At 41.7% G+C, this 13,130-nt stretch overlaps 1 protein-coding gene across 1 annotated transcript in view; it reads right to left on the reverse strand.

Annotated features, from left to right (window-relative positions):
* Positions 1 to 8,778: 8,778 nt before the first annotated feature.
* Positions 8,779 to 13,130, reverse strand: part of DUSP7 (dual specificity phosphatase 7) — a 51,958-nt gene continuing 47,606 nt past the window's right edge. Inside the window, exon 3 of the mRNA XM_033926480.1 lies at positions 8,779 to 10,837. Within this exon, the coding sequence (XP_033782371.1) occupies positions 10,530 to 10,837 (308 nt within the window). The 3' untranslated portion in view covers positions 8,779 to 10,529. The remainder of the gene's footprint in view (positions 10,838 to 13,130) is intronic.

A 13,130-nucleotide genomic window follows, 5' to 3' on the forward strand; every position in this document is an offset into this window, starting at 1 on the left:
AAACCCGACTGGATTGCGGCCCTCGAGGAGGGACTTTGACACCCCTGGGTTAAGGGATATTTTCAAGAGCAACTTTAGAAAAACTAGTTAAGAGAATCAGATCTCGGCCCTTAAGTCACGGGTTATTTCAAAATAGGATTTGGAACTCTAGTAAGAGAAAATGAAAGTGCACATAGCAACTTTGATGTTTTGGGAAAGAATACGCAGGATTTACAGCCACCTCTAGATATGAACTATTGTTGGAGTATCACTTTAAGAAGTGTAATTTGCACATTATAATTTTATGTTAATGCCTAACAAGACAGGAAATGCTAGCAGAGGCATTCAATGGACAGAAGCAAGCTTACAAGGACTGTGGTCTCCTTCAGCTGGTGCACCAAGTGATGGAACTTATTTGGTAAAGGCAACCTTCTCTCCCTTCCATGAGAGTGGATCCGGAATGAAAATTTCAATTGCCTGCCAGTTGCCATGGAAACTAGTAGGTCTAGGACATAAAGCAGCTGCTGAGACAGAAAAAGAAATCACTTATAAATCTATACTTGGCAGATACATTTCTTTTCCTTTCTAATTAGGATGGTTTTCGCTCATTGTTGTTCAAGCCAGAGCTTACTTTAAGCAACCATTCCAACCCTAACGGGCAATCGGATCCCCTGAGCAGTGTATTCTCAGAGTTGATCAAAAAAATCGATTTGTCAACAACATCCTCCACTGTGGGTGATTACTGACCTGCCAAGAAGTTCAGTTGCTATGAGAAGAATTTAGGCCAGGCCGGTGCTACTCCAGCTATGATACTTTGATACTTTCAGGACTGAGCTCAAATGGATGAATCACTGGGGGCTCTAGGATGGACAGTCTAAAACAGCAGATCTGCCAAGTCTCCTGCCCTCTTTTGCATGCCTTCTCCCACCCATAAGCCATGATCTCGTGCTGAGTTAGCTCCCCGTGCCTCAGCAGCAGGAAATGAACCTTTATGAAGACAATTCATGCGGAAGTGGCACAGGGAGGCAAGTCCTTTCATTTATTTAATTTTCTATACTGTTCTCCCAAGGGAGCTCAGAATGGTTTACATTAATTTATTCAGGTATTCAAGCATTTTTCCCTGTCTGTCCTGGTGGGCTCACGATCTGTCTAATGTACCTGGGTCAATGGAGGGATTAGGTGACTTGGCCAGGGTCACAAGGAGCAGTGTGGGTTTGAACCTACAACCTCAGGGTGCTGAGGCTGGAGCTTTAACCACGGCACCACACTTTTGCCTCTGGGTGCCAATCAGCTGTACCAGGGGTGGAGCAACAGGTGGAGCTGTGTGGAGCCAGGCAGAATGATAAGCGAGGTGAGTAGAGCAGAGCGATGGGTAGGCTGGGGCAGACCCTGAATCTCCCGCAGAGTGGGTTAGCCCCCTTGGCAGCTGAAATAGGGGTGGGCAACCTTTACACCATCCAGGAAAAGGAACTGGGCCTCACTGTATGTCCTCTTGCTATGTATCCCCCTTTATGAATTTTATTTACTGTACTACACCATTATTTGGTGTGTTTTATTTCTTTTAATTTATCTCTCCATTGTAAACCATTTAGGTAATATTTGATAGACGGTATATCAAATGACAAATAAGCTTGGAACACATTGAAGGTCTTGGCTCAGTGTGCAATAGAAGTCAAAAAAGCAAACAGAATGTTAGGAACTACTAGGAAAGGAGTGGTGAAATAAAGAATATCACAATACCTCCATATCACTCCATGGTGTGACTGTACCTTGAGTATGCTGTAATACCAAAATGATAAAAAGGATGGAGTGGTTCCCCTATGAGGAAAGGTTAAACAGAGAATGAAATAGCTAAGGGGAGAGGATGAAATGGCTAAGGGGAGAGGAGGGACAGGGGTAAAATGATACAGACATTTAAATATTTGAAAGATATTAATATAGGACCAAATCTTTTCCAGAGAAGGGAAATTGGTAAAACTAGAGGATATAAATGAGTTTGAGAGGTGGTAGACTTAAGAGTAATGTTAGGAAATTCTTTTTCACGGAGAGAGTGGTGGATGCCTGGAATGCCCTCCCGAGGAAGCTGGTGGAGAGAAAAATGGTGATAGAATTCAGAAAAGTGAGGGATGAGCTCAGAGGATCTCTAATTAGAATATGAATGGGAAACTTTCACGGTCTGAATCCATAGGCTGGAGTGAGCTTCAATGGCAACTCTAGTAGTTGGAACATAAGGACAGTATCAGGTGGACTTGAGGAAAAACCAATGAAAAAAGACATTTTACTTTAACCATGAAGTTTGATAAAGGAGATGGAACTCTTCTCTTATGAGGAAAGACTAAAAAGATTAAGGCTCTTCAGCTTGGAAAAGAGACAGTTGAGGGACGATATGATTGAAGTCTAAAATATCCTGAGCGGAGTAGAACGGGTACAAGTGGATCGATTTTTCACTCGGTCAAAACTTACAAAGACTAGGGGACACTCTATGAAGTTACAGGGAAATACTTTTAAAACCAATAGGAGGAAATATTTTTCATTCAGAGAATAGTTAAGCTCTGGAACACATTGCCAGAGATTGTGGTAAGAGCAGATAGCGTAGCTGGTTTTAAGAAATGTTTGGACAATTTGCTGGAGGAAAAGTCCATAGTCTGTTATTAAGAAAGACACTGGGGAAGCCACTGCTTGCCCTGGATCGGTAGCATGAAATATTGCTACTCCTTGGGTTTTGGCCAGGTACTGGTGACCTGGATTGGCCACCGTGAGAACGGGCTACTAGGCTTGATGGACCATTGGTCTGAACCCAGTAATGCTATTCTTACGTTATGTTCTTATGTAATTAGAGGGCAGACCGGATGGACAGATCTTTTATCTACTGTCATTTACAATGATAGAGGTCAACAAAATTATGAATGGAGTAGAATGGATAAATGTGAATTAGTTGTTTACACTTTCAAAAAAGTGCCCTCCAAGAAATTACTTTTACCAAACTGCAGTAAAAGTGGCCATGGTATGTCTTTATGCAGGTCATTCCCATGTGCTAAGGCCATTTTTACTGCTGGAGTAAAACGGCCAATTTTAGGAGGTAACGGCTCTGTGCTAACCACATGCTAATTGGTTAATGTATAGCAGTGTAGCTGTGCCAACCAATTAGCACAGAGCACGTCTATTCTCCTCCCCCAGACCTGCCCTCAGCACCAAAAACTAAATTTTATTTTGTAGCATGAGGGTAGTGAGCGCCAATCCCAAAATTACCTCAGGACACCTGAGCGCGGCCTGCAATAAAGCATTTTTAGCAGCAGTAAGCACGCAGGCCATGATTCTATCAAAAGCACCTATCGTTAGGTGCCTAGCTGATCTAGTTCCTAACAATTGTTTAATTGATTCAATCAGTACTGTTAAATGAACATCGCAATTAAAAAATAAAAAAAACAATTAAAAAAATTAATTTTCTGGGTGGAGTCTAATTCAGTAGGCAAGATGTAGGTGTCTTTATCAAGGCATCTAGCTGGAAATTAGGTGTGGTTAGGGGCAGAGTTTGGGTATGGGTTGAGTTAGGTGCTAGTATTTTAGGCCAAAAAACCCTGGCCTAATATGTGGGCACCTGAATTGTAGATGTCTACCAATGCTTAATTTGATTTAGGTGCCGCTAGGCATGATTCTACATACGGTGCCGTTTCCCTAGGTACAAGGTTACCAGACATCCGGCAAAACCTGAACATGTCCTTTTCTTAGAGGACTGTCTGGGTGCCCAAGCAGACTTTCCAAAACCTAGTGGTCTGGGTTTTGGAAATCCCTGACCTCCAGCCACGTCTGGAGGGCCTCTGAGCATGTACATATGACACATCCATGCATTCTGGGAGACCCTCCAGATGTGGCTCGGAGGTCAGAGATGAGGCTTTGTGAGGGTGGTGCTGAGGGCATAATGGGGCGGGCTGGGGGCAGGGCCATGTGTCCAGGTTTCTAGAGCAGAAAATCTAGTGACCCTACCTAGGCTCCTGGCGAATTAGGTGTGATTTATAGAATTAGGCCCACAACTTAGTAAAAGGACCCCTTAGTAACGTGATTAAAACAAAATTTGAGAAGATATATTTTCACTTGATGCATAAGTAAGCTCTGGAATTTATTGCCAGAGGATGTGGCAAAGCAATTAAGGTAGCATGGGTTTGAAAATTTTTAACCCATTCTTGAAAAAAATTCACACACTAGTATTAACCAGGTAGACTTAGAAATGTCACTACTTATCCCTGTATTATGATAACAGAGCACTACCCCAAAAATGTGCCTAAATAAAGTTTAAATCATGCTATACATATGTAAAGATCAGCTAGGAGACATGGAGGCACATTTTTGGGGTAGTGCTCTGATATCATAATACACAAAGTTTTTCACTGCCTGTTTCCTTGTGAGGTATTTTTTTTACTTTTACCCCAAATTTTTTTGACTTAAGAATACTTATCCCTGGGCATAAGTGGAATGAACTGACCTGTTCTCTGGGATCCTGATAAGAATTTATAATCTGGATTGGCCACCGTTGGAAATAAGATACTAAACTTGATGAACCTTTTGGTCTGGCCTAGTAGGGCAGTTCTGTTATTGTTATATTATAATGGACATATTTGTCATCATAAGAATTGCCACTGCTGGGTCAAACCAGTGGTCCATTGTGCCCAGCAGTCCGCTCCTGTGGCGGCCCTTAGGTCAAAGACCAGTGCCCTGAGTCTAGCCTTACCTGTGTAAGTTCTGGCTCAGCAGGAACTTGTCTGACTTTGTCTTGAATCCTTGGAGGGTGTTTTCCCCTATAACAGCCTCCGGAAGAGTGTTCCAGTTTTCTACCACTCTCTGGGTGAAGAAGAACTTCCTTATGTTTGTATGGAATCTATCACCTTTCAACTTTAGAGAGTGTCCTCTCGTTCTCTCTACCTTGGAGAGGGAGGACAACCTGACTTTATCTACTAAGTCTATTCCCTTCATTATCTTGAATGTTTCAATCATGTCCCCTCAGAGTCTCTCTCCTCTTTTCAAGGGAGAAGAGGCCCAGTTTCTCTAATCTTTCGCTCTATAGCAACTTCTCTAGCCCCTTAACTATTTTAGTCGCTCTTCTCTGGACCCTTTCGAGTAGTATTGTGTCCTTCTTCATGTACGGCGACCAGTGATGGACGCAGTAGTGCAGGTGAGGGCACACTATGGCCTGGTACAGCGGGATGATAACCTTCTCCGATCTGTTTGTGATCCCCCTTCTTAATCATTCCTAGTATTCTGCTCGGCCTTTTTGCCGCCACCGACGAACATTGTGCAGATGGCTTCATTGACTTGTCAACCAGTACTCCCAAGTCTCTTTCCTGGGAGGTCTCTCCGAGTACTGCACCGGACATCCTGTATTCGTGTATAAGATTTTTGTTACCGACATGCATCACCTTACACTTATCCACATTAAACCTCATTTGCCATGTCGCAGCACCAAACCTATGGAATCATTTGCTTCGAGAGTTGAGACTAGAGGAAAAATTCTAAGTCCTTAAAACTATGTTAAAGATAGTTTTGGGTTTTTTTTAAGAGAAGCTTTTGGACATGATTCAATTGAATCTGAGTTTATTCATACTTTTTAATGGATCTTTAGGTCTTCAGTTAGCAGTCCTGTGAAAGTTCATTAATATGTGAAATATTATTTTATTTAGGAGTGAATGTTACCCTGAGTGCTTGGTGTTTGTATGGATTAGGTCTGTCCTATCTAATGATGGACTTCTTTTATTTTTATACTGATTGTAATTTTGGAAACCACTTGGACGAGTAAAATGAACGATTAATAAACCATAGAGTGCCCCTCTGCTCTGCTCTTCTCAGATGTCTATGTGGCCAGTTTGCTAAGAATGCTGGCTGCTTGCATGTCCCAATGGCTTGTTTTTGTGCCAAAAAAGATAGATGTACTAAGGTCCTGATTCTATAAAGGGCGCCTAAGTCCTGGCTAATGCTGAGTGGGACATAGGCATCCAAACTAAGTGGTTAATGAGCCATTTAAGAGTCTTAACAAGCAATAATTGGCACATGGACATCCAAAGGATGTGGATGTCACTTTGTAGGCACATCCACAATTTCATGGATGCCCATTGGGAAAACTCACGCCAAACAGAATAGGCGTGGGCGTGGAATGGGCATGGTTTGGGCGAGGCTTCAATATGGGCGTCTTGATTTATTTGCATTGTGCAGCTGCATACCTCCATTTGCAATGAAGTAGAAGTCATGCTAATGTCTGTATCTGTTTTTTTCAGTTTTTAAGCTTTTGCAAATTAAGTTATGTATGCAATCTATATATTTTTTCATGTGCTTTTCTTGCTTTCAGTAATGAGCTGATTGGAGCACTGTTTAGTCAGAAAAAAGGTTGGCTTTTTAGCAAGAAACCTAAAGCTGTGGTTTTTTTTTTCATATGCTCTGCTTCAGTTAATAGATGTTTTCTTCTAATTAGTAAATAACTTTGCTGTTCACAAAAATAGAAGGTTTTGCGTGCAATATATCTGTTTTGATGTGCCCTGTTTATGTGGTGCCTTATTAAATGTATTTTGAGCTTAAAGCAAAAACAAAAACCCAGAGAGCTATTTAACAGATCGCATTAAGGGCATCCAAACTGTGCCTAAGTTCTGTCCATAGAACTCATGTCTATCTGAAGCCCAAACTATGCTCAAAAGAAGATCTCCTTTACAAAGCCTATAGTTGCTATGCAACTTTCTAGCTCATTGTATAGCACACTGGTTAAACCTACAGCCTTCTACCCTTCATGCTGCTGGTTCAAATTCCACTCACTCTCTCTGACAGAAGAGAAATAAATGAAAGCATTAAACAGATCCAACTCCCAGTATCACAATTATAATGAAAAACACCATAAAATCACCATTCTAATAACCTCATAATAACATATAACATTAAGGGCATTTTTTTGGACATCTAACTCTCACCTAAAACCCAAATCTTTAAAGGACATCTAAAAAGTTGGATGTCTAAACAGTGCTGAGTGTCGCTGAACACAATTCTACAAAGGACGCCTATCTGGGACGTCCAAACTGCACCTCACTTTAGCTGCGCTTTGCAGAATCAGGGCCTAAGTGCCAAAATGTCTAGATAGATCTTTTTTTTTTCCTCAAAAATGACAAGAAGTCTTGCAGTTTCAAAAATGGACATTTTCTCTACTGGATTTTTGCACGTCTTTCTCAAAATGTCCACACTCAGACTGATGTCCTATTGAAAATGCCCCTCCACATATGATATTTTGTAAACCACTGAGAATTTAAGATACATCGAGGGACATTTTGGGAAAGATGTCCAAAAATCAGGTGGAGAAAATGTCCATTTTGAAACTGTATGACTTCTTATCTTTTTTTTTTTTTTCCAAAAATGGCCTAACTAGACATCTATTTTTTCTTTTTATTTTTGCCATTATTAAAAAAACAAAATACCCAGAACCAGCCATTTGCACATAGGAGCCAGCATTTTTAATGGACTGGCCATACAGACATGTCAGCAAATCAGGGGTGAACTTCACATTAAGGATACCAGGTATTTGACCATAACCTCTGTATATTAGATGGCGAGCCCCCCCAAACCTACTGCACCTACCGCAATAGCCCTTATGTCTGGCAGGTGTCACCTATGACAGTACAGTGGAGTTTTGGTGGGCTCACACTCTCCACCAGAAGTGTACTAGTTAGGGTGGCATATGGACCTGGGCCCCCTTTTCTGCAGTCCACAGCACTACTCCCAGGACACTTGAGGCCTGCTTGTAGTTCTACTAGGGTTGGCCACAGAAACTGCAACTATCATAGAGACAGATTTATACTGTTTCATGTAGAAATTTGGAGGATGGGAGGGGGAATGGATGGGGGCCATCTGGTCAGTTTGGATACCTTTTTTGGTCCTTATTCATTTTAAAACAGGTCTAGCCCAAAACATCCAAACTGTGTCCTGGATGTTTTATAAAATGTTTATTACTGTAAAACATCCAAGTGCTAAGCAAGCCCTAATCCTGCCCAAAACACACCTCTAATATGACCAGGACATCTAAAAGTCGGTCTTGAAAATGCCCACTTGGAGGTTTTGACTAGTAAGATGTCCAAGAGCCGATTTATGCTCTTGGACGTTCTTTTTTGAAAGTGAGCCCCATTGTCTATAAATTTTATTTGCATTTTCTCTCTGGCTCATCTTTGCATTTTGGGGCAAAGTATAGATTCAGCTGCAAGTTTAGCATTCCATTTTTCTTGTCAGAATATTCCGGTTTTTTGCAATCACCCTTCGTCCTCTGCTGCTCTTCATCATCAGTGGATTCTGCCTAGAGCAAGATTGGCTGAACCTATATTGATTAAACATGAATCACAGGCCACAGCTGAGCTGATAAAATGTTCCAAGGTGACTGGTCTCTCTGTGGCTTGTGAATGGCGGCTCCTTTCCCAGACCGTCAAGATGCAAAACCCTGTCTGCTCATAAGTGATACACGATTTGATTAACTTGTCTCTTCTTTGATATTTCTGGGCCTTAGACTCTAAAGTCTGGTATTGGCCTAGGTAGCAAATGCTGAAGTTGCCATCCAAGCTCATTCTAGCCTATCCAACCATCCCGTTGTTTGCAGGATTATCTACCATAAAGTCTGGCCAGCAACATCCTCATGGAGTTCCCATTGATGCCCACCCCAGTCCATGCTACATCTAATCATCATATATGGGACACAGTCCATGCAGGTCTGTCCAATACCGGCCTTAGTTCTTTCATTTACATGCTTTGTTTTCTAATTAGCTAGCAAACACGTACACACAAAACACAAACCTTATAAACAAAAAATATTTATTTGCAATATAAACAAGGTCCCAGTATGGTTCAGTATATATATGTATAAGGGTCATTTTTTTTTTCCTTCATAAGTCACAACTGTCTCATTCTACCAAGGTCAAGTTTATACTAATCAAAGAATACATGTCTTTGAAGACCACATACAGCTTTTGCCATATCGTGATGCTGATGCATTGTCTGAATCCCTGAAAGTAAAATTCCTCAGTGAGGTAAAATTGCAATCATACCATTTTCTGTTTAGCTTGATCAACTCATTTGTCTGCTCTTTCGCTCTCTTATGACCCACACTCAAACATTATTACAAAAGATATAATTCCAACATTTTGGAAAAAAAAAAAATGTTAAAAAAACCAAACAGTGACATATCTGCCACACAAACATTCCTCCACATGGAATTTGAAAAAAGTACAAAGTACAAAACAGGGTACATAGAAAAATCCGTGGCTTTCTTTTAAATTACATGAAATTTGCTCGGGGAGGGAAGAAGGAGACTACACTGTAGCCAATATTAAGGGTCTGGGTCAGGATCCATTTCCGGTTCGCCCTCCCCCCGAATAGCTTTCACTTTCTGCTTTGTACAAAAAGGATTTGTCTTTCCCCTTCCCCTCAAGAATCTTTTCTTCAAACGCTCATCAAAAATATGAACATTTATTCTTCCTTAAAAGTATGGCAAAACACTCATAACACACCTGAAGCTCACTGAAGCATGAAGGCTCCTGAATATGCCTCGGGTCACTAGCAGGTGTCAAACACAACCCTCCAGTGAGTTACTCCGTAACCATGCCCTTCCACTCTCTCCTGGTCCACCAAAGTCCTTAAGTTCCAAAAAAAAATTAAGGGTCAGAAATAAAACGCCAGCAGGGCAATTCTTTGTTCCTTGTTTCAGAGGCTGGGCCTATTTCAGCTCAGCTGGCTGCTGAAAACCAGCAAGCACCAAAGCCAAGCATTCAAAGGAGCCCTAACCACAGCAGGTGATGACCCTCCACTCCGCAACATGGAGCAATATCCAGAGAGGCTAAAGGACTTTCCGATGATTAAGGGTGCAGGAGCAATGGGAGAAAGAAAGGGGGATAAATAGGCTTTGGTAAGGAAAAGGGGCAAAAACAAAAATACCACTTTCTACTGGATGCTAGCAGTAACAGCAGCACCTTTTATTCCTGGTCTCTTGAGTACCAAGATTATGCCTGGACTCGTCAAGGCTTCAGAAGTGTGCAAAATGCATTTGGTCAATATAGACATTTGATTACAACCTTTTTGTGTGTACAAACAGTCTGCAATGTTAATTTTTTTTTTGTTTTAAAAAAATGTCAAGCGTCTGAGTTCTGTACTCAGAGTAATTTTACCCTAAGCAGTAAACTTGGTTTTAAACAGTCTTGGGCCATGACCTTAGGTGCATAAGTTTTCTCTCCACAACAAGCTAACTGACTGATACCTCATGTGGAGGTATATATGTGCTTGTGCACACACGTATGTTTACCACCTCTACCCAGGAAAGCATTTATTGCCATGTGCAACTCTGTTCCACACACCTTTACAAACCCACATTAAATAACCCTTTTTTTCTTTGATCCATATTGCCTAGCATCAATATACTAGCCAACGGCCCTAGCCATTAAAGCAGCAAATCAGACACCTCTACTCAGAGAAACCAGTTCTTTCAAGGCTGCCTGGCAAGATTGTTTTCTTTTGAAATGCTTGAGGGAAACTATTCACGAATCCTAGATTCATGTGGACTCCAAGGTATCGAGCTGGAATAAGTGGTGATTGGTGGGGGTGGTGAAGTACAGCTGCTCAGCCGGTGACCGGTTGTCACAAGGGCTGTTGAGTCCTAGAGTCCTCTCAAAGTCTAGCAGCTGGCCCATGAAATTAAAGTTTGGCGAAATATTTGACTTTTTTCTCTTCACAAAGTCATAAGCGTCGTTCAGAGACAAGTTCAGTTTCTGCATCAGGTAGGCAACCGTGACCGTCACAGACCTGCTGATTCCAGCCAAGCAGTGAACAAGGATGCCACATTTCTTGGAACGAGCCTCATCTGCAAAGACAGAGAAAACAAATTGATAAAGATAAGTAAAAAATAATTTGCTTTATTTTTTGCTCTCTATATATATACGGCGTTGAGAACCATGGCATTATCAAGATGAGGGGATCGCAAAGGCAACGCGAGTCGATCGCGGAGCCCATCCCGGGCGTTGCCTTTGCGTTGTTCTCTCTGTTTCTCCAATGCCAGGCCAGGCGCGTACAAGTGCCGGACCCACAGCCTTCCCTTTCCCCTCCCGACGTCAATTCTGACATTGGAAAGGAAGTTCTAGGCCAGCCAATCGCTGGCTGGCTGGCCCGGAACTTCCTCTCCTACTATTATAGATTTATTAGTTTTTCAAACTTAATTACCAAGCTTAACTTGTACAGAAAGCAAATATTACACATTTACATATTCTATCATATTAAGCAATCACTGTTAACAATAAAGAATAAATTTAGGCTGATTATGCTCAAGTCCTCAAATAGGATCCAAAGTGTTAAAATCCAGCGAGAACAAAAGAAAGTCAATTAAGATTAAGGATGGTTATAGCGCTGAGTGAAGGTGTATATTCCATTTAAACAGGGCTCAAGTTTTTTTTCCTTTTCCAAGAGGGACAATGACAAAAAAGTTGTCAACTGGCATGGCTCAAAAAAGACATATTTAACAGCACGATAAGAGACAATACATTTACAAGGGTGCCGTAAATAAAAAGTGGACCCAAAGATGTGACCCCCAAGTTTCATCAACAAAAATTCAAGGCGACGATTCTGCGTTTCTCGTGTCAAATCAGGAAACATTTGTATTTTAAGACCTATAAATTCTTTTTGCCTGTTTTTAAAGAAAAGTTTGAACAACCATGTTTTATCAATTGAAAGAGCTACTTATATAATCAAAGTAGATGGCACTACTGCCTCTTTATCAGATATTTCCAACATTTCTGATACATTTAAAGGCTCTTGATCTGGTAAAGTTTTTAAAGCTTGATTTTTATCAGGAAGATAATATACACGAGAGAATGGGGGTAACATTTCCTCCAAAATTCCCAATATTTCTCGTAAATATCTTTTAAGCATTTCCCTAGGTGTTACAAACGAAAGCCTAGGGAAGTTAATCAATCTTAAATTATTATAATCTGAATTATTTTCAAGCATTTCTACTTTCCTTCTAAGATTGATATTGTCCTTTATCAAGTTCTCATGCAATTGTTTAAAAGTTATTATTTCCTGGTCATGTTTCTGAAGCAAGACATTAGAGGTAGTCGCTTCAATTTTCATATCTTAACTCTTTAGAATGTTCAAGTAGTTTCCCTTCAATTTGCTGAAGATTGGGACTTATGGCCTTCACCAAACCGGTCATAAGATCCCATAAAGACTCCAGGGTTACCACCGTAGGTTTTTCAAATGATATTAAAGATGCAGTAGTAGAAAGGTGCTCAACAGTCTGCAAGCCTTCTTGTTGTCCACCCGTTTGGCCCAATCCGCCCACCAAAGTTGCAATTGAGGGCGAGTCCCTTACGTCAGGGCTCAGAGTTGTTTCTAGCCCTGGAGGAACCGCCGCCATCTTGCCTATTCTCTGTGTCCTCTGCAGGCTGCTTCCTGAATCCACTGACACCACCTGCATCTGTCTCAAAAGCTCATCTATATTTCTGAAAACGTGCACCCCAGTGTGCCGCGAGGCGACAGCAGCACTCTAGCCTCTCTGTTTCAGCATCTTAGGTAAGAAAATATTCCACTGCAGGAACTCTGTTCTGGAGCGATCCTTTCGACGCGTCTAGTCCGGAACTTCCTCTCCGACGTCAAAATTGATGTCAGGATGGAAGGCTTGTGGGCCTGGCTTTTGTGGCGTTGGGGAAGCAGGGAGAGAGAAAGTCAGAAAGAAAGAACAGGGAGAGAGGAAGATAAAGTTGGACTCATGGAGGGACAGAGAGAGATGTTGGTTGGGGAATGGAATGAGGTCTGGAGAGGAAGCATGCAGGAGGCAGAAAGAAATATTGGATGCACAGTCAAAGAATTGCAACCAGAGACTCATGAAATCACCAGACAATAAAGGTAGGAAAAATGATTTTATTTTAAATTTACCGTATTTTCACGCAAATAACACGCACCCGTATAAAACGCGCACACGAATATAGCGCGCAGAAATCACGATGATTTGCACAAAAACTTTGATATACCGCGCTCGTGGGGGTCGCCAGGGGGATCGCGGGTCGGCTGGGGGGCGGTCGGAGGTTCTTGGGGGGAGGGGGGTTTGCGTCGAGGGCAGGAGGGCCTGGGATCCCTCCTGCCCGTAATGTAGTGCGGGGTGG

The sequence above is a fragment of the Geotrypetes seraphini genome, chromosome 17 (assembly GCF_902459505.1).
Source record: "Geotrypetes seraphini chromosome 17, aGeoSer1.1, whole genome shotgun sequence".
In the NCBI taxonomy this organism is placed as follows: Eukaryota; Metazoa; Chordata; class Amphibia; order Gymnophiona; family Dermophiidae; genus Geotrypetes; species Geotrypetes seraphini.